This window comes from Pectinophora gossypiella, chromosome 12 (genome assembly GCF_024362695.1).
Source record: "Pectinophora gossypiella chromosome 12, ilPecGoss1.1, whole genome shotgun sequence".
NCBI classification, from domain to species: domain Eukaryota; kingdom Metazoa; phylum Arthropoda; class Insecta; order Lepidoptera; family Gelechiidae; genus Pectinophora; species Pectinophora gossypiella.
In genome coordinates this window covers 5,839,372-5,861,481 of record NC_065415.1, presented here as the reverse complement: position 1 = coordinate 5,861,481, position 22,110 = coordinate 5,839,372, and the positions used below count along the sequence as shown (strand labels likewise).

The 22,110-nt window shown below is 37.2% G+C and overlaps 1 protein-coding gene across 2 annotated transcripts in view; it reads right to left on the bottom strand.

Moving 5' to 3' along the window:
- The window catches only part of LOC126371153 (RNA/RNP complex-1-interacting phosphatase homolog), a 50,277-nt gene that overhangs the window by 23,345 nt on the left and 4,822 nt on the right, over positions 1-22,110 (bottom strand). For both annotated transcript variants that reach the window (XM_050016386.1, XM_050016387.1), the window contains exon 3: positions 657-691. In XM_050016386.1, coding sequence (XP_049872343.1) covers positions 657-691 — 35 coding nt within the window. The remainder of the gene's footprint in view (positions 1-656; positions 692-22,110) is intronic.

Genomic DNA, 22,110 nt, shown 5'->3' with positions numbered 1-22,110 from the left:
AGTGCCATGAGCTATAAATTAAATAAACTGGAAAATTTGTAGGAGTTCGATTTCGTTCATGTTTAATAAATCTATAGTATTGGCATAGAATAATGAATAATACTACGTGTATTGGTAAAATTATAGCTGTGTATTGATGTACTATTTCCACAAACTCGACAATTTAAACGATGTGTTTAAATATTTTTAATGTTCGCGGAATATAAATTCATTTCGAATTTTCGAAATTCGATCTTTTATATAAAAGATCGTTCCGGGTAACTCAACATGACCTTGTCATTTTCAATTTGCGAAATGTCCAATCCAGAGTACCATGGATTGCCTTTAACTTTGAATACCTTCTGATTGTGCAACAGTAATATTTTACTGCTATTACATTATGTAACATGAGAAGTCACACGTGAAATCGATCCCGGCTATAGGATTTCCCACTAACTTGACATTTATGTATTTTCACCACACTTTCACTGTTTCATAATAAGCTTTACAACCCCATTTTGCCTTGCATTAGAAACCCTTTTTATAGGTTTCAATAAATCAATCTTACTTGCATTTATTTTTCTTACACTAAAAATATAACGCGGACTTCTGATTACGCAATAGTTCTTAGTGGACGTAGTCGTAAGAACACGTTAAAAACAGTACAATATACTTACATTTCTTTAATTTCACTCTTCCCAATTTGTACGGCCTGGAACAAAGAAAGTAATTTATTAACATAAGTATGTTAGAAATAAATTAGACTTATATAAGTAACAATAAAGGCCAAGCAGCAAGGGTTATGCCATTAGCACATGCCTCTGTGGTCATAGACAATGCTTGTTTGAGAGAGCCGCATGTAGGCGACAGTGCAGTGATAAGGATGCAGATCAATCATCGCTAGCCCTACCGGACCGGAGTCGATGACCTCCGAGGGAGCCCACCTGACGGGATCAAGTTTTGGACACATCCGACACACGTTAGCCTTTCAAATTAGAAGCTTCAAAACAGAAAACTTAAACTAAATTCCATAAACACCTAAATCAAGACAAATTCAAGCTCTAATACAAAAAAAAATAACAGCAAAAATAAAAGTGGCAATACAATTTAAAACAACGAAAATTATGCAACATAAATCTCAAAACCCATCTCTTTATGCACCGCGGGCTAAAATTTTTGGGTAAAAATTTTCAATTTCGCCTAAAATTACATTAAATAAAATGTCAGATCCCATAATAATAGGTTGTTAGAGCAGTCATAATTTATCGACGGTGTTGACATGATGTAAAAAGATTATGGAAAAAATATCGGAGCGCCAGGAGGTGTGTCTAAATGGGGTTAATTTTCAATTTGGATTCGCCGGTGGCCTTTATAAATTAAGAGGGTACGATTTAAATAAATTCATGCAGTTACGATACCAAGAAACTTGCATAAATATTGGACATTACTACTTGATCATCGTCTTGATTAACATTTTATGTGATCGATTAAAATTAAATAGCTGCATGAGAAAGTTGCCGAATTTTGTCGACATCTTCTTCTTTACATAAAGCAATGCATGGGAATACCAAGAAATAATCCGACGATAAATTAATTGCAGAACAAGCTGACAATCGTAATGAAATGCTGTAAATCCTGTCATGAGAAACCAATCAAAAAGTAATTGTGCCATTCTCGTACAAATTGAAAAAAGTAAGATGTAAACAGTGATTTACAGATATGTATGTAAGTTCCAATGCGTTGTCACTTAACTCTTCGTGTTAATCGTTAAGATATTTACACAAAAATATTTTTGTTTATAGCAAAAGGAAAAAAAATAATGGCAAAGAACCTCATCGCGGGAGTTACCGCGATTTTCAATCAACATTAAACCGGAACAAATAAAACGCAGACGGGACAAAGAAGTTTATAGGAACCGCGAATTTCAATGTTAAAAGTGCGGCGGCAAACAATGTTAAACCTTGACGCCGAGAAAGAATTCATTTTAAAGAAACGTAAGCTTTGATTTTTACTGCTTTGCAAAAATTCGAGATGTACGTATAGGTATGACAACGAATTCTTGTCTTTAAAAAGACTCCAAATAATGCCACGGCATAAAATTAAAGTACTAGCTTTAAAAATCGATAATTCAAGGTATCTTAAAACAATTACGGCGAACAATCAATAAATCGAGATGAGAAAGAATAAAAGATATTGCAAACAACATTACAAATTGGCGCGCTGTAATAGCAGTGCCTACGAAATGTATAGTGAATTAAATGCAGCATGAGCCGAGCAATAAGATCGAGAAGATGATCCGCGGACATAAATCGTGTCCATTACGATATTAATGACAATCGTAACTCTCAATCACGTTGAAACTGCTCGCGCTGACACGCACCTACATCGAGGTACTACATTTCATATATGGTCAACAAAATAAAGGACGACTGTTGTCTAATAGGTGGTTGATAGCTTCGGCTTGCCTCACAAGATATAAAACCAATAGGTCCTTCTTTATTAATACCAATGCCAGAACCGGGGCGTAAATTAAAATAAATTAATAAATGTATGAGATAATGTCATGCTTGATATTTTGAATCGAAAAAGGCCACTTGCGGACAGATTATACGTAGTAATGTCGAACTTACTTTACCAATAATATTTTGCACGAGATGACATAAAATAATAGTACTTATATTATACGGACAATAGAATTAAACTGATGTCAAATCGCAACTACAAATTTTTACGGCGGCACATATTCAATGGATCGAAAAATAGAAGCAAACGGACAATTATATATTTTTGTACTACTCGTACTGCTTGTAATACTAACAAATGAACCCACTAACAAAAATCAGATTCGTTAAGCACTTTCCCATATGGCCTTATGAGGCAAATCGAAAACCCACATGGAACCATAACGATAAACCTTGACGCGAATTGAAGGAACCGTTAATAAAATAATCAACAATGTACGCCAATAAATCGTCGATTACCCGCTGACAATGACCATACACCGCACCAAGACATTGCTTACACATGTCACTTTCCGTAATAAATATAAATAAATTTGTCACTTCTTGATTATGTCGCGAGAACGTTTGCAAACAAAATTAATCAGGAACTATGACTGGTCATCAACAGATATGAACAGTTTAACATAATTACGATAGTTTAAATCGCGAAAACATATGAATATAATATGATGATAAATTTAAAATCTTTCAATATAACTAAATCTTTTCAATAAAACATAATGTGTGAAAACAAAACGCGAGATAAAAAGTAAAGCGTAAAACTCCGAAGGACCTCCCATCAGATAACAAGTGGCAAGCTTTGGAGTTATCGCGCGATCGCGTGTCGACAAAACGAATAACACTATCATACGCCTCGATCATATTTGACAAATGCTGGGATCAAATAATCGCAAATACGCCTACCACTCGCTAGCTTAAAATAAACCTATTGGATTCAAAAATAAAGATTCAACTACCTTTACAGTTTTACTTGCAAATATAATCGACAATAATCGGAATATGACAAATAATGATGTAGATAGACTAATAAATAATAAACAGAAATTTATTGAAAGGAGGATAGCACAGTCAGCTACAATCATAAATTACTCTGACCTAAACCTTAGGATATGAAATCAAACTATTACGCAAATTTGAAATGTAGCGAATGAGTCAGCGTTATGTCTAGGGTATTAAATTGCAAAACTAACATTATGGGAACGAATCTAGTCGAGAGTAAGGAGAATTTACGAGAATACACGAAGGTGCTTGAAGTTGGTTATCGAAGTTTAAACACAGACTAACTTGGCAACTTTCTCCCAATAATTCCGATCCTAGTGCATCGACAAAACGACAATATTTTCACAACAAACATAGCGCAAAGGCTGTATCAACTTTTATAACTAGAGCTACCAATTAAAAACAGGTCTAACTAGATTTCCCCAAGAATTTCGTAATCTACTAATCACCTTTGATAATATTCAAAAATATTCACAACGAACATTAACAAGCATGCACCATTTTAATTATTCAGATTCATTGTACATTGTTAAGTGACAAAAATTTAAACGGCGCCGCGGTCTATAAATGATTTATAGGGTAACTGTTTCGACATTTGGAAAATGCAAGATCACCGTCGCCTCTACGTTGTTACATTTTCTATCTATGTAAGAAGGCTTTAAGGTAAGTTTCAGTTTGTTCGTGCTGTTCATGCAGACGAGATAGAGCTCCGTTGTCATCGTGTTGTTTTTCGACAATCATCTGATCCGTTACCTCGTTTATTCCAATGGTAATGATGGCATAATTGACAGAGGGCAACTATTGTTCCTATTGTGTTCTATTGATATTAGAGTTTTGTCGCCTTGTAATGGTGGAGCTTTTAGTATTGTTTCAGGGATCGTTGCTGTGTTTTTTGACGCCGACACTGTGGTGAATTTAGAAAGGGTGGAGTTAGAATTGAATTATCTATTAACGAGTCTTTCTTAAGAGCATTTACACTAATAAATGTACCTACTAAGGTACAACAACAACAGGAGTTTTAAGATAGCTTAAAACTAAACAAGGCCTTGGTACAAAGTACTAAAACTGAAACATTTTTACAGCTTTTAATTATTACATTCCAATCTATCTAAAACGATAAATAAATCTTGCAATACAGTCAATAACATAAACCATTCAAGTATTACTTTGTAAAGCAAGGGACTGGTTTATCTGAGTAAGACATAAAAGTAATTGGCTAACACTAAAATAACAGTAGATGTCAAATTAATTGATATGTGGCCAATTTATCTTGTATGCGGGCGTAGTCAACACCGCTTAGTTAACCCTAGCGCCACGTTACGACATGTTATACTAATTTAACAAATCGATATTCAGCTACGTGGCCATACGGGTGACAATAACATAGAAGATACTACTTTTTAAAATAAAACTTTTTAAAATAAAAATAACATAAAGTTGGCTTTTCTTTAGATATGGTACGGCACCTAGCAAACCTGTAGATAGACTTTGAATAATTTGAATCAATCAATGTACTAGCCAAGTAATATTACATCTTAAAGAATTAACCTCATAATAATGAAGATTCGTAATATTATTTGGCTAGTAAAAAAACTTCAAAAAATATTTATTTTTCAAAATTGGCTTACAAAGTTAGCGCTTTTTGAACGTCAAAAATTAAATTACATATTATGTAACTAGCTGTAAAACTACTACCACATCGGAATCTGTAACGCTGAGGGAAAGACGTGGCCAGAAAACCTCCCAGCACAGGGCCCTAGTCCTACTGTTTCATCAGTAAAGGATGGTTACTTTCTAACATGCTATGAAATTCAATATTCTCTTTGAAACTGAAAACCCAATTACCCAAAAACGTATCATGAGATGTTTATCGACATGCACGAGGTGCTACATAAACAAGTAAAAGGAACCTGTTAAAATCGGATTTCATTCGATTCGATTAATCGGTCGAATTGAAAGCCAGTGTGTCTGACGTCTGGGCATTTATCGCGCCTAATTGCGACCACCGAAATTCGGGACCAACGTGCTGGGTGGCGCGATGTGGCGTGTGATACACCTTACTAGGAACCCACTGCTTTGAGGTTGTAGGGGGATACAAATAATTTATAATATATATTCAAAGTAATGTTAGCTATGAGATAACACAACAATAAGAAAATAAATAGCACGTATATAACTACATGATTTTTCCACAATGTAAGGTTAATTAGAACAGCTATAAACAATATGATTACTGTAATTAATCGATGAATGAGAAACACTACTTTACATAATGTCTTGATCAAAAGTCCGCTCATAATAAGTTAAAAAATAAATTGGGCCAATATAAAAATGCCACACAAATTAAAACAACATTTCCAAAGTGTAAAACACCTTTATCAAGTCCTGTCCATTTACCTCGATCATTTATTATTTCGATTTGTGGTTGCGGATGCCGAAAGGAATCAGCAGCGAGTCGTAATCCTGTCTCGAGATAACTCAATATTTAATGGTCACCCTACACGACGCTTTCGGGTGTTGCGAAATTAAGAGTTAATTGTTTTCTTTTTGCAACTCGCGCACGCGCGTAAATCTCAAAGGCAAGATTGTATTTTACGACAATTAAGACTCCGTAATCCGACTGGATAAAGACCCGTTACTGAAAAAGTATTTACCGGAAAAAGAAATATTCCGACTTCGATATTCGATTTTTAATGAGATCTTTTACCTACTTCCGAGTTTTTAATGCGGTACAATAGTTTATTTGAACGTTAACCTCGTTTAAGAGTTTTATTTCTCTATACGGAAGGAACTTTAACATATGAGCTTTATTTATTGCTCAATTAGGATGATATAAGCGCGTGTTGGTTTTTAGTTTTAAGTAAGAATATTCTATTAATGCCCTTACCTTTTAAGTTTCGTAAGTTTGGCAGTTGTAAAAAGTTTTAAGTAAGCTATTTGCTATTAATTTTCATTTATAAGTTATTTGTCGCAAGCTGCAAGAAGCCGGTAAGCACCGCCCAGTCAACGTTTAATTTCCTATTGAACGCTTGTTATTATAGTAATTACAGGCGATGATAGCTCCTACGTGTTGATATAAAAAATCTACGGCCCTGATAGGAGATTAATTCACATACTATATCAGTAGGTGTCTAGCTATAGCCTTTTGTAAGGAAGTTATCCGTTACTGAATTTATAATTCCTCTTAAATCCTATGGTGGTGTAGATACAGTCACGAGCACTACCTATTTATCCAAAAAGAATCCCAGTTGCGTGTATTGAGAACTTTGACAACTAGGTTCGCTTCCGATTGGCTGGTGTAGTTGAATAGGCCCCACCCAATCTCAGGTAAACAAGTGTTATAGATTGCGTAACATGTCCCGTGTATTAGTGTAGAAACATGCTCCTGTATGGGACTTGTAAATTACCAAGAAGATGAGGCACCCTCGCATTCCAAAACATCAAAACCAAAAATAACGGGACTCCTTGAGCAAGTAATTGACACTCTTGAGAAACTCCATAAAACTCTATAGGATGATATAAATGATACCTTATTGTAATGAAATCCTTTTGAAAGCATTATCTTGCGCTTTGTGAGGGCAGTCCGTTTACGGTTAATATTGTTAATAACTACCAAAAAGCCGCTGCTGACAACCTGGTGAACGGGAACCAGGCAAGCCTTCATCACGGTCCTCTTATTATTCACGCCATAAGCATCCAACATTGAAATAAACTGCACTATCTAGAAGAACTTCGAGTGAAAGATAAGGAAATATGTTAAAAGTTTTTGTATAACTAAAATGTACAGTTAAAGTTGAACAATAAATAATACGCGATACGTTATTTGTTGCTACTGGTTATCACGAAATTCTTTGTACTTATAATGTTGGAGACGTTGAAACAAACTTGAGTTGATTAATGCTAAAAGACGTCAGTTGTATCTCTCAACCCCTGGACCTTTGAAGAAAATGTAAAAAAGAGACATACAGAAAGGAACCAAGGCGTTTCTACTGATTATAATTCCGTGGTACCAAATGAAAACAAGACGGTCAAGAAAGCTGATTACACGGTGCTCCCACGATCTCATGCCCTGGCGGCTCGTGAAGTACGAAACTTGGCGCGTACGTGTCAAAAGATGTAATTATGAAGAAATCCAATCAGCGCCCGCGACGCCGGCGCAGGCGCTCCGACTTTGATTGAGCGATAAATTTACTCAAGATAAATCACCTGATCGCGACAAATCGGTAGCAAAAATGTACCCCTATAATTTTGGCTGCCAAACCGGCTCTCAAATTAGTGCAATGATACCGCCTGATGTCCCAAACTTACGGAACCTTACAAATCCGCCCGGAATCTGTTGATTTTAACTTATCCACAGCGAATTCTCCTAAAGTCAGTTTATTACGGCAAAGTATAACTACATACAAAACTATTGATACATGATTTAACTTTCCACTTCAGAACTGGCGCCGGACCGTCGCCACTTTTCAGGTCATATTTCTGATTCAGGATCTCTCGTGACCTGCGCGACTCTCGTATTGTAAGTATTGTGACATTGTGTGCTCGCTGATACTTTATGATATTCATTTATATGAATTATGGGTCTCCGCATTCACTCGCCCACAATTTTCAGTCAATAATTTCGTTAACATGTCGATGCTACTATAAAATTTTAAGAACTCTAAATTCATTTCAAAACTGTCTCTGTTTTCTGAGGGAATATGCATAAACATTTAAATCATCAAAATAGATGGTAATTCAGACAAGGGCTATAAATTTCTCAATAAAAGTAATATATTTTTCATATCACTTCAATGGACAAGGATAAATACAGTTTTAATGTTTCTTTGAAAACGCAGGTTCCTCCGCAGATGAATCTGAACACGACTCTTGAAATGTAATGTCCCTTTCTTGTAAAGAATTATTTTGAAATAATTTTACAGTGCAAAAATAGTTGTAGGCGAATTGACGGTCCTTCATGTCAGCGCGATCAATATTGTGATTGTGCAAAAACTATTTTTATAACATCATAAATTGCACACTATTCTTCCCTGATAGTTGTGTGGCTGGCTTACTAATAAATTATTATTAGTATGATTATTGTTTTATGATAAGAGATGATGATTTAAATTTTCTGTGAATTTTGTGAAGAGAACAGAAGTAACAACCATATTTTAAATTAACAAATTTTATATCCAGCGGTACACAATTCTGAAATTCAAATATTATTATCATATTCAAGGCCAGCTAGCTATATTAATATCAAAAACAATTTCACTACATGAAATCTCATGCGTGCAATCGCACGCATGCACAAATCATACAATTTCACGTGCAGTCCGGAGTTAATACTAGCCCCAGGCGAGTCTAGTACTAAACAGTCTGACTAATTAGACGCACTAAGCAACAAAGGGCCGTCTTTACTATTACAAATTTTGTTAATTCTTGATGGTTGATGAAAGTGAACTTAATAGAGTGAGTAGTAGAGTTGGTGCGGATGGTACAAGCACTTGCTTGTACACCTTTTTTTTCTTTTGTCTCACCGAACACACTTTACTACTTAGTAAAGTGTGTTCGGTGAGACGTGCGATGGCGGCGTACGATAGGCCGCCCACGCGCAGGCGCCGCGCCGCGAAATTCGTGAGAAGAGCTGCGCCGGCGCCGAGTGTCCAAACACAAACCAACGACACAAAAGGAGTTATAGGTGAAGTAATATACCGTAATGGTTACTGTCTCTCCGAGGATAAGCAATTGACCTATTGCAGATAACGAAAACAAGGTACCGGTCGAGCAACACTCGCAAGACAAGACTGAATTAGAAAAGTAGGTATTTGACACTATTATTTTGACGTTATTGTTTGTTATTTTATAATATAGCTTTATGTTATCAATTATTTTAATGAATTTATTAATCATACTGAAATGAAATAAATCTCATGTAAGGAAAATATATAAAATACAGAAATGAAAACCCAACTTTATGAAAGGCTCTTCATCTGTGACACAGCCTCGGGCAGCGCGATCAACCTTGCGTTCTTGGAAATGCAGGATTTATTATAATTTATGTTGTCATAGCGCCCTCCGAGCTCTTGTACAATGTCATTTACCATTTGAAGATCTTTAACATGACTAAGACCGAATCGCATATTGCATCACGGATTCCACAAAACGCGGCCATCCTGATTCACGTTTACGACTTTTATTATACAAAGTATTTACAATCAGAGGCCAAATCAAACATAATAAAAGTAACAAGCGAACACAATGAGGTTAAAGATTTCGTCGATAATGGCGTAAACGTTGAAGCTAATTGAACCTTGTCACAACGTTACGAAGCTGAGACGACCGTAACTGTTAAGAAAAATACTCGAAGTGTCAGCAGCCAAAATGCCTGTAGGCGAAATTTAGCCAAAAGTGAATAGTGTAATTAATTGAATGGTGCTTGTAGAGTTAATGTAAAGTATGTGAAGTACGGAGACGGAGAGCAATAAAACCAACATAGCGCTGGTTGCGAAGCTGTCGTCGGCACATCACCGGCGGGGCGTGTCGACACTCCTCTCTATTACCGAATACCCCTGTTACAGGTGTTGGGCCGAGAATGAAACTTCATTAAAATTGTTTCGCACTAACGTAGCAACACTATAGTTGGGCTAAGAGTTAATTAATAGTACAAATTGGCGCAAATAAAGCGTCAGCTTGCAACATTTATTGATGATAGTGTTGACAGAGTGTAAAAAGGTCTAAGGTAGGTACTAAATGTACTAATTATAGTAGGAATAACTAAAGAAAAATGATAGCCCCTTACAAAAAAAGTTAGTGTTATATTTTTAAAGTAACTAAAAATAAGAAGAATATTAAAAATACAAGAAAAGGAAGAAACTTTTGAAAAGCATAGCCGAAAAGGAAAGATAATAAAGAAATTAAGATTACCAGATAAACAGTGAATTACTGTCGATAAATAACCGATCAACAAGCGGCGTACTCGTGTAAATTGAATTAAAAGATAAGTATGCAGCGGAGGCTTTCGCGGGAACGATTAATATGACTGTTTGACCCGCGTGCATCCAGAGCACCACAAACCCTCGTAAAGATAACATTACAACGTAAACCAATGTTCAAGATGATATAAGCGAAGATAAACCCAACGGTACGCCATTAGGAAACGAATTGAATTTTAATAAAAGCAACGATAGAGAACAAGCAATACTTCATTAGCCTTATTTAAATGATTAAGCAATAACAACATACTCGCGGCATAACTTACACCAGTATCTATGATTTATATGTCCACAACAGTTTCCTAACTTACTAAATATACATGCTTGAATAGATCTTTATAATGAAAAAGCATTAAATAATAAATTAATGCCATAATTATGTATTCGTTAATTAATTAATTATGTGACGACAATGTTCAATCAACGCCAAGGTTAAAAATTAGCTGACAAACTTATAATGAATATGCATGCAAGTATAGTCTAACACAGTTTAAGAAAAACAATATTAGACTTTACGATGCGGCAATAAAAAAAGTGTGGTCTATAAATTATAACGCCAATAAAGTATAGAAGAGCAGTCGAATTTAAGCAATACGCAAATCATTTAGCCTTGTTCAAATCGTAAATTTAGTTTTACACATTACATCCGGATGTCTAAAATACACTAAAACATACCTCAACAGAATCCTCCTTGTTGGACATGCGTAAATTCCTCTAAAGACAATGAATTTTGTTTTATAATTACTGAGTTCATAAAAATGTGTCTCTCCGAGATTGTAAACTGTATTACAAAGTAATAATACCTACTTGCCGAGGAAGTAAGTACCTATCTTTCAAATTACCGCTTTATAAGGCCATAAATCAGAAGCGAATTCCGCCCGAACATCTTAATTTGCATTGCCGAGAGCCAACCGGCGACACTAACGACGCACTAACCAAAACAACTAAATGAAACTATCAATTTTCGTGTCCCCAAAAGCACCATTTAAATTCTGTACAATTTTAATAACGTTATTTAATATGTGTCCCTAAAATTATGTTCGTTAATTTTCATTCAAGATTTTTTCAATTACAATCCGTCGGGCGTAACGCCAGGAATAAAAGATCATTAGATAAATCTTAAATGCAACATCTACGTTATGCTTCTTCTTCTATCGTGTGGGTTGTGAGGTGAATTACCAACCTCATCAACCCTGGTGTCAGGGTTACTATTGAGCCGCCAAAGGCCCCTGACATGACTCATATAACGACTACGTACTTACATCAGTAAGTAGTAACCGGGACCAACGGCTTAACTTGCCTTCCGAAGCACGGATCGTCTTACTTTCAGACAATCAGGTGATCAGCCTGTAATGTCCTAACCAAACTAGGGACCACAAAGTAATTTTTGTGATATGTCCCCACCGGGAATCGAACCCAGGACCTCCGGATCGTGAGCCCAACGCTCAACCACTGGACCACGGAGGCCGTTATGCACGTTATGCTGTATGAAGCAGTTTACGCATTTTCGCGATTTCTCGTTAACGATATATTAATAGGTTAGCCGTTAAAAGTCCATAAATGATCATTAAACTGATATTACCGTTGTACAATATTAGAATGGAAACATTAATCGATAGTTTGTTTATTAACGCTGGAATGCAATAAAATAATGATGCTGTGTTTCCACTTAATCACGGGTTGATATCTTATTTAGAGGGAGCTAATGAGGAGCGTAGATCACATTTGGTAATGGTGACACGCGGAGATTTATCAAACACTTTCGATCCACAACTTATGCGCGGCGATTAAGGTATTTGTGTTGACATAATGACCGGCCAAACGGAGTTAAATACCACGATTTTTCATCGACCATTTAATAGTATTGCCGAAAATGTAGAAATAAACTTGCAGCAACTAATGGTTTCCGGCGACATTCTTTATAGAAAACCAAGGCTTATGGCGGTATTTAGTTTTTCTTTACAAAGTCAGTTGACGAAATGTTTACGGACGACAAACATTGTACCAGACAAAAGGGATAAAAAGATATGTGCATGTGAATCATGACTAAATTCATGAATAAAGTCAGTGTTCAAACACCAGTTATAATTAATGCAAGATTATTCATAACATGGTGGCAGTCGATGACGAAACACAAAGAAAGTTAGCTGCGAACTACAGTTTACATGGCAATATCAACTTATGGAATGGCCAGATCTTTAAATAGAAGCGCAATGACAATTAAGACGAACACTAGAAACTAATAACGGAGAAGTGTACTGATATGAGGCAACTCTATAAACGACTAGTGCTAAACATAAAAGACCATTAAGAAACTGATGTTTCTAAAACGGTAGTAATGAAGAGCCATTTGACCGTTAGCACGAATAAAACGATCAGCAATATCGTGTGTAGAGAACATTATTGACGGAGATCGCATCCAGTGACCGCTAGCACGCAAAACGAACCGCTGTGCACATTGTATGTTAAATGGTGCACCATTATAGAGAACGACGCTTAATAAACACATTACACACCGCGATATTAGACGCACATACAGTCGACTTGATAAAGAGCTACGAACGTGGGAACGTAGGAAGGTAAGTGAAGGTAGTAAGAACAATTAGAAACATACATAAATATAACGACAACTGATACATATTACTAAGGAATAATACAGGTAGGTATGCGTATTTTAAAAGTTAAATCACACAACATGTAATATCAAGTAACAGAAAAATCTTGGATGTGTTTATATTAAACGATCAAATCAAACTACAGTGGCAATAAACTTTACAATCAACTGGCGCAACCAGCAGCCCTAACATAAAATATCATATACGAAAACGCACTAAAACTAGACACGCGCTTACAACACAATGGAAACATGCTTTTATGAAAATATCAATAATAGTATTCAAGTTAGTTTAGTGCGCTATTAATGCACGGCGCGCTTGCAGACAAATTCAATTGACAGGAGTCTCCGTTGGAGCCCCGGGGTGTCCCTCGTTTACATCTACCCGCCTATCTATTTACGCTGGTATTGGATATAAAATTGAACGGCGAGATTGCATAGGATCTCTCAAAGGGTGCGATCGAAACTTTATGATCCGATTTTATTGTTGTCATCGACACTGTCGTCTACATAAACGAGCCGCAACGTTGTGGTAGGCTCCTTAGATGGACTGGAAAATTGAACTCTTAGTGTACCCGTTTGCACTCGGAGACTGCACATATAGAGACACTCGTTCCCACCAGGGGCAAGAGAAGTATTTCCGGATGTCGGCGACAGACGCTTTGGCACACTTTGCTCTGTGCCATTGCTGCGTCCAAAATTATAAATCGCCGCTTTTCACGGACATTTTGCAAAGTTAAGACTTCTTCGAGAATAAAGTATACACAATGTTACACGCATGAAGTAGCATTGTTCCGTTGCACCGAAGTCATGTTGCATAGCTTAGCCCCAAACCCGATCAACCCAATACGTTTACGAGATGCGTCCTAGTGGCGTTATCACAAAATATGATAGATCGTCGGGCGCGGCGCGACGCTCTCCCACGCAGCCCAACCGTGATTAATTATAATTCGAATTTTATTCAAAGTGAACACCGGACAAACTATGATACCAATCAATAAACGGTTCCATACCGACGACGGTACCGACATGATACTACAATTTACTGTTCCCGATAGTGCGTATGAAGACGTCAATGCCGGAGTAGCACGCTCAGATAGAGAGCACCGGAACAATAGTAACAGTATTTTGATTGTGATATGAATCCCTTGTAATACAATATGCAGCGGACGCGGGACTATCCATCAACACCACTGCAATTGCTTTTATTCTATAAATTGACTGTAATACAATAGAATGTGCATTAACATCATAAGAATTCCAATAAAACGATTAACATAACATCAGCTCACGACTTTATTCCCAAATGGGTTAGTCAGAGATACATCGATCGCAAGATGAACTGAGTACCTACGCGTCACCGAGCTTTCTGTTTTTGCCAAAGTAATAGGTGGTGGGTGAGCCGTATCGCCATCTATATTGGTCGAGCCAACAGTGTTGGTGAAAATTACAGTTAAGATAAATTAATAACTTATTGATGCAAGACCGGTATCGGGATTCGACCCGGCGCTCCCCGTTTGAGAAATAAGCCGGTGACATACAAGACAATAAAGGCATATAAAAAATATGCTGTTAATAATCGCTAGAAACATCTCCTACGATCTGTTTAGTATGAATAAACATCCAGATGCTAGCAGGAGGCACAGCTATAATCTGACATTCAAATGCTATAAAATATCCATGAGAGTCGTCGTAAGCCTCAGCTCTGTAACATCTTAAATTGCGCAACAGGCTTATTATTCAATAAACACATTTATATACACAAATTCTTGTAAGTCGAGTGTTTTGATCATTAGCCGCAGATATTAGACCCCCGCAAGTATCGGCCCATACTGCGTGAGAAATAGGCGGTCATTTGACAATATCGTCGCTGTGATAATTTCACTTCAGCCGACCAACACCAGGACTTCATTATCTCGTTGCGGCATGTCTTACTACAAACCAGTGAATAGTCAGATCCTGTTCACTATTCATGTGGATAGCTCGCATCATAACCTAACCATTTATTATTGCAAGCAAGAAAGTAACGACAGATCAATACGGCAATATCAAGACCAGTCGGTGCCAATAGCACTCGTTAACATAATACGAGTATCCTGCGACACAAAATTATGTACATTTTCTAAATTATTCCCGCTGTCTTAACGAGGGTATTTGCCTTTACAACATCTTTAAAGGAAGAAGTAAAAATTGTAAAGGCATAGCATTAACAGTCGCACACGTCTGTTCGCCGTGTGACAGTAATCACTGGTCCTTATAACCACATAAATCATACAGACGAGCTCACAAGCGCCACAAAGATAGAAGCGACTTCAAGCGACACACATCCCCGTCTCTCGGCATAATAAATAACATCCAGTTCTCGCTTTCAAAGAGCGGCCGGGGAGCAATAAGTCGCGGACGGGTCAGAGGTGAAGTGAATAAAAAACGGCCGACAATTAAATAGCGTTCTTGAAGGTTAATGAGCACAATAAATATGTTGTCGGCACCGCAGCTGCGGACAAACAAATGCATAGTGCCGTCATACGTGAGGAGGGTACAGCTCTGCTCTATGGGAAGGTACGAGATGCGGCACTGACTGGCAAGTTCATTGTCAGCCAACACTACCGCCATGTTAGAAACGTGACACATTTACTCGCTCTATACAACCGAATCGAGGTTAAATAAATATTGTGTCGGGCATAAAAATTAGACTAGCAGCCTTAAAGTTCACTAAATAGTCTCGAACAAACGCCGTGTTGTCGCTGTACTATTTTAAATCCAAAAATTTATAACAGAATTATGAAGTTAACCCAGTTGTTTATTACTTGTTTATTGAAAACAAATATCAAGAAAATCGGTCACGGTTTTGTAGCAAAGAATCGGATAGAAATCTTTGTTATATCTAATCTTCTTATTTATTATGAAAGTAACGTTAGTTAGAGTCATTTAAATTGAAAATCTTCGAGGAATTCTTATTCAAATCAATGAACATCAATATTGCATTCAATGGCATCGAATGTTATGATACTGATTCTTAAATAAAACCTGTTTGACGTGAACTTAAGGTAGCATCATAGAAATAAATGGCAATTCCAAATTTAGTGTAACACATTACATTATGCAAAAATTAGGTAGAACAGCTAAATGCTTCATTACGACGCCCCTATGCTGCTCGCAGCGGCCTTATGCAGTGGTACGGCACAAATCGCCCCCGCAAGGGTCGCATTCATACAAGACTGCTCCAGACGGAGTAGTACCTGCGTTTGATTTATAATGAGAAGGGGACAGCTAAACCGCGGCGCGGGTGTGAATTCAATCGGCGAACTCTACATCTCAGAGCTCACAGGCAACCAGGATCAAAGACCTCTGATAAATAAACCCTATTCCTACTTTGATCTTTTTAAACAAACTATGCGGGAGAATGGGAAGATCAAACTGAATTGGTGGGGTGAGATATCGCAGCGGGTAGCACGAACTGCTGGCGCCGCGGACGACGGAGTACCTTCGTGACCACCGACTATTATCAACGGCCTTTATAGATTTTTTACTCGCTACACCGATTATTATTGAACGTGACTTTATTGTAAGGAGCGCCGCCGACAACTCAATATGAATTTGTGCATACATTATCCATTTGAGTAATAATTTCATTTATAAACGAGAATGAGAAATGTCGATACGCTGCGTGTAGATAAACCAGTTTTAAATAATGACGAGGAAGTCTGCACTGATAATTTAATTATCGTCTATATTGCGGCGACTATCTTTAAGCACACGAAAAAATGCATTACCACAGTCATCATTACATCTTTGTTGCGTTTCACAAAGTTCAGCTAAATACATAGTGTGAATTAGGCTCGGCTTGCGGGCGCGCTAACTTATATCTCTGTTGCGTATACCCGTATCTTCTTCCATATAGAGTCCATTATTATTTATGTCAACAGTAATGGAAGATTGTTGGAGGTAAAAAATCAACAGGGACGTATTAGCACCAGCCGGAAGGTAGACTACCGTGGGTGTTCTTAACCAGTCGTATTTTTGTACATACTAACTACCGCAAACATATTAGGTAATAGGCAGGAAATTGATAAAAGCACGAACTAGCTCTTTGGGATTGAGATGTCTTGCCATGTAATGTCATTATTCAGATGTTAGGAAAATGTACATTTTAGACAGATACAGTAGAAGTTAATATGGATAGAAAGATAAAGCATAGTAAACAGTAAATTAAAGATGTTCCCATTCTAATAATTTGTGGTGACATCGGGATAGAGGACGTACACCTGCACGGTTTATGTAACGGTACAATCGCTCCTCTTTTTGTTTTAAGTTACAGAGGCAGTAGATTTATAGACCAAATAAACATTATTATCGATACATATGTTTCCAGGACTGGCCTTACAGAACATTTTAAGAGTACAATTTTTAAGAGAGGAACACAAAAATAATGGTGTGGAGTCAAAGTTAATAATACGTCAGAAAACGTTAATTCTGCAATAAGATTCTGTTTCTCGGTTTTTGTGGGTATTACTCATCAACTTGTTAATTATAGGTAACAAGCCCAGAAATTAGGTAAAGAAACGTATGAAATACAACTAGCAAACATTTAAATGCATATTCGCACTGGCTAAATCCGATATAATAATATGAAAGAAAAAAAACAATTTCATAAAAGAGACGCACAGGTGCCAACACTGGAATAGAGGAATCTTAAGGATCACTTTGAAATGGTTCGAGACGGTAAGTAATTTGAGGAAACAAAGCCAGAAGCGACAGCACAAGACTGAGTCCAAACATAATCCAATACTCACAAAAAATCTTAAGCACACCGGTGGCTGGCAAACGCCGCCCTCTGTTTTAGAGACGAGCGCAAACAGTCCGGAGATAGATGGACAAACAAATGTAAATGAACGAAATGTGAACGTCATGTTTGGCATTCCCATAAAGCAACGTTAACACGTCATTAGAGGTAATGATGGCGTGATTACAGAGTGGGAGCGGGGTGAGCAATGGTCAGATGATTGCCCGCTTACTGTGTGGTCCTCCTTTACAAACACACGGGACTCACCAATCTGGAGCACGTGTCTTTGAAGATGGACCATAATAGATGTGGTTCGTTTTTGACTTACAATTACTATCATACGTGATTGATTTTAGTTTCTAATCGTTGATCGCTAGGATGAAGATAATTACTTTCGCTTTTGTCTGTATAAGCTCTATATTCAGGGACAGTGTTCACCGACAGAAGTCTTCATAACCCTTCTGTAAATCAACAATGAACCCGAGCCGATCGGAAGATGTTATCGTACGTAAATAATTTATCGTCGACTTATCGCTCCATCTGCGTAATTGATACGGGTATGAGACGGTGATGGGACACTGTCTTTATCGTAAATATCATAATTCAATTATTTTCGTAATCAGAGGATATTTTCAAGAGTTTAATTCATTCAAAATTTGAGTAAACATTTGCGTATTCCTTACTTGCAGTCACAGAGTATATTATTATAATATTGTTAACAATTGTAACAATTGCACCCTTTTTAGAATTCATGGAATTTTCAAATAAAACACATACCATACATGGATAATAGAATGCATCAATATCATTTTCTTAAGGTTTTAAAACATGATGCACTAAGAAATCTGAATTGATGAACTGCGCCGCCGTCAAATCAAGACAGAGCCATTTCTTTGACAGTAAAAAAGTAACTATTATGAACACATAAAACTAACAAAATGTTACGAAATCTGTTTCCACGCGTTTCGCCTTTGGTGGTCCTAGTAAATTGTACTTACGGTGTCCTACTAAAGTAATACTGTCATAACATAACAGGACGTATATCGCAACAATAGAACCAATAATAATTCGGTAGCATTGTGACTAGAGAAGTACTGTTGAGTATATTTAAAATCGATATGTTGACATCGATATATTTTTTGTTTTATTTTTTATTGTTAGAGATTTGCTAAACCAATCTAAACTCGCCGATGGCTCTTTAGCCATCCATTTAGATAGAGAGAAAATAAACTGCGAAATCACACAATTTCAGTATACAGCAGCTTTTTTTATTTTACATAGACGTGACCCTTATTTGGCTAATGTGAGTGCACCCTAACCTTGTCTTGTTAATGCTTTGCTAACATTAGCTAACGCAACCTTGCAAAATACAAAATACAATTCGCTAAAGATTCTCAAGAAGAATAAATTCATAGTAGGGTGAAGCCGGGGCGGCGCGTGCGCATAACAGTCGACGCTGATTGAGCGTCGAATAATGCCCACCCACGGCTGTCGTTTGCATTGTACGATATAGCAGAAACTTACCAATGAGGAATGAACAACTGAACATTGTCGGTACTAGAGGTGATCGCGTATCGATAGAGATAGTTAAACTTATTGTCAATGGTTAGCATCACTTGACTAGGATTTCTGTAACAATATAATGATATAGTAAACTAGTTTAACATTCTCAACTTTGGGTCCTGAAAACGACCATTGGTCTACCTTTAACTATGGCATTCCACAGATTGGCGGTCTGCTTGCTGGTACAATTTTCTCTTGATTTATTGACAGCAAAATAAAATACAGAGACACTTCCTTGACCACGCATACCATTAATTTCATTATCATAACGTAACAAGGAAATAAATCAATAAATAAAACAATGTCAACCGGTATGGAGGACGCGCGTAGAACCAAATAATACACTTCGTAGTTCACTTGTTACGCTCAATAAATTTTAATTAACTCTAATTGGAGAACGACAGTAAGTTCAAACAATTACAATAAGTTGATTTACAGCTCACATGGAAATTATAATAATAACACAATTTATAATCGACAAACATTTACCCACTTCGTAGAACAACGTCGTTAATTAACGCAGCATGAACCTGTAGAGTAGCAATATTGAATTTCATACTTTGATACCGCGAGGGCTACATAAAATGCAATAATACGCAGAGCGTTCTCGAACACCCTTGGCCCATACACTAGACAATTAAACGCAGCGATCGGCGATATATCACCGTGCAAATTGGCAATCAGCAGGCATTGATTAGCGCGAGCGAAGCCGCGCGGTCGGGGGCAGCGCCTGCACTCCACAGTCCTCCGCTGTCAACGAGCAGCCAACAGGCGCCACACAACCAATAATCCCACTAATTTAATACCAAGCTCAATAATCATATATTAATCGACCGCAGACGGGATGACAATCCCACATTATGCCTTAACAATGACTAATAATCATATCAAACCCGCTAAATAAATGAGCTCATAATTTAACATGGCAATATATCTGGCAGGGCGTTACCATCACGATTATCGTGTCCAGAAATCGACGCTGACATCATGGCAATGATTCCATGGATGAAAAAAATAATAACAACAGAATTGATACGATGACAACACTACACCAACAATTGTTTGACGCAATCGCATGCGTCACGAGCGCCATGACGGTTCTATGTTTAACTATGAAATTACCATACCAAAAGTGCATAGATCACAAAAACAAAGTGTTCCCAAATAGCTATTATAAGATCAAACAGTTCGCTAAATGGGCGACCATTAACACTGCCCACTTGTATCGGCGACGCAATCGATACGATGCTAAACGACTCTGCAGCTAACAACATTTTAGCACATCGATACTAATCACCAATTACCACATACCTTGATAGACACATTCGCCGAGACAAATGCTATTTATAAACTCCAAGACTTACTTACCAAGTTCTTAAAAGGGTTCCATTGCAAAGTTATCATTCACTGGCTCCCGTTAATCTGCTGCTTAATCTTGAGGAAACTTTTCGACAGATATAATAAAAATGTAAAAGGCCAGTTGCAGTAGTGGTAGAGAGCTCACAGTCTCTAATAAACAGATGGTTTCCGAACTACCCCACAAGCCGGCGGTTGACGCCACGCGACGCGGAAGCCAGACAGCGGATAAATTATTGCTCTCCCTTCGCCCAAACACAAAAGACAAGTCTGGGGATTTTTTTCCAAAGTTTCTGTGTATAATTGAGGTGTAATTTCGCGTTCAATTCTGAACCATTGTGCGGTCGGAGCACGCCGTTGCAGTGCGACCTCCTAACGAAATGGACAAAAGGAATAAAACTGAATTAGAAAGTCCTTTTGTTGGACCGCCTTGTAATGATCATGATTTACGTCAATCCAGGCACCGGGTCCTAACATAAATTAAGTGGTAAGAACCTAATATTGATGGTCAAGGCCTCATTGACGCTTCTGGACAATTTAACCAAGCCTTGTAATGTTTCAAAGGATACCGTTAGTGCGTTGATCTTGAAGAATGAGTAGGCTCGCATCTCTAAAGTTATTGACGCTCCATCAGGTCCTTTATTAATTAAGGGATCCTTTACAACCTAATGAATATTCGATAGAGACTAATTTAAACCACAATTTAATGCGGCACAAACGAAATAGTTTTTAGTTCCAATTTTTACGAGCATGTAACGTTATATCATTAGGAGCATGTCGATAAGTGCGACGTATTGGTGCTTTCGCCGTCGGCCCAATAAAATGAGCGCTCGATATGAGCGGACATTACCAGCCTATGTTCCCAAGCCTGTCATCGGTTTATGACTTTTTTATTCGTCCTGATGGCCAGAGAAATGCAATACCACTCCCGATTCTGATTTCCACTTTGATACTGAAGAGTGCTATAAAATGTGTAAATGAATAGTTTTGGATCAATCACATAGTAATAAAGGCGATCCAATGTCGATCTATTACAAGCTGTTTCAATACGTAGAGTCTAAACGTCGATTCGAATACGATACAACAAGCACTGAAAAAATAAGTTATTAGCTTCACAAAAACTATTCAAGACCTATCCGATTCTACATTTCTGTGAATCATAAAAGGATAAAAAAACGAACCTGTAACTGATACCTTACAATAATCATGTCTTGTTATGACACCATGTCATAAAAATGAAAACGAAAGACAATAAGTGATATAGCTAAGAATACGAATACAAGGATATACTTATCTACATTATTCTATGACATATTC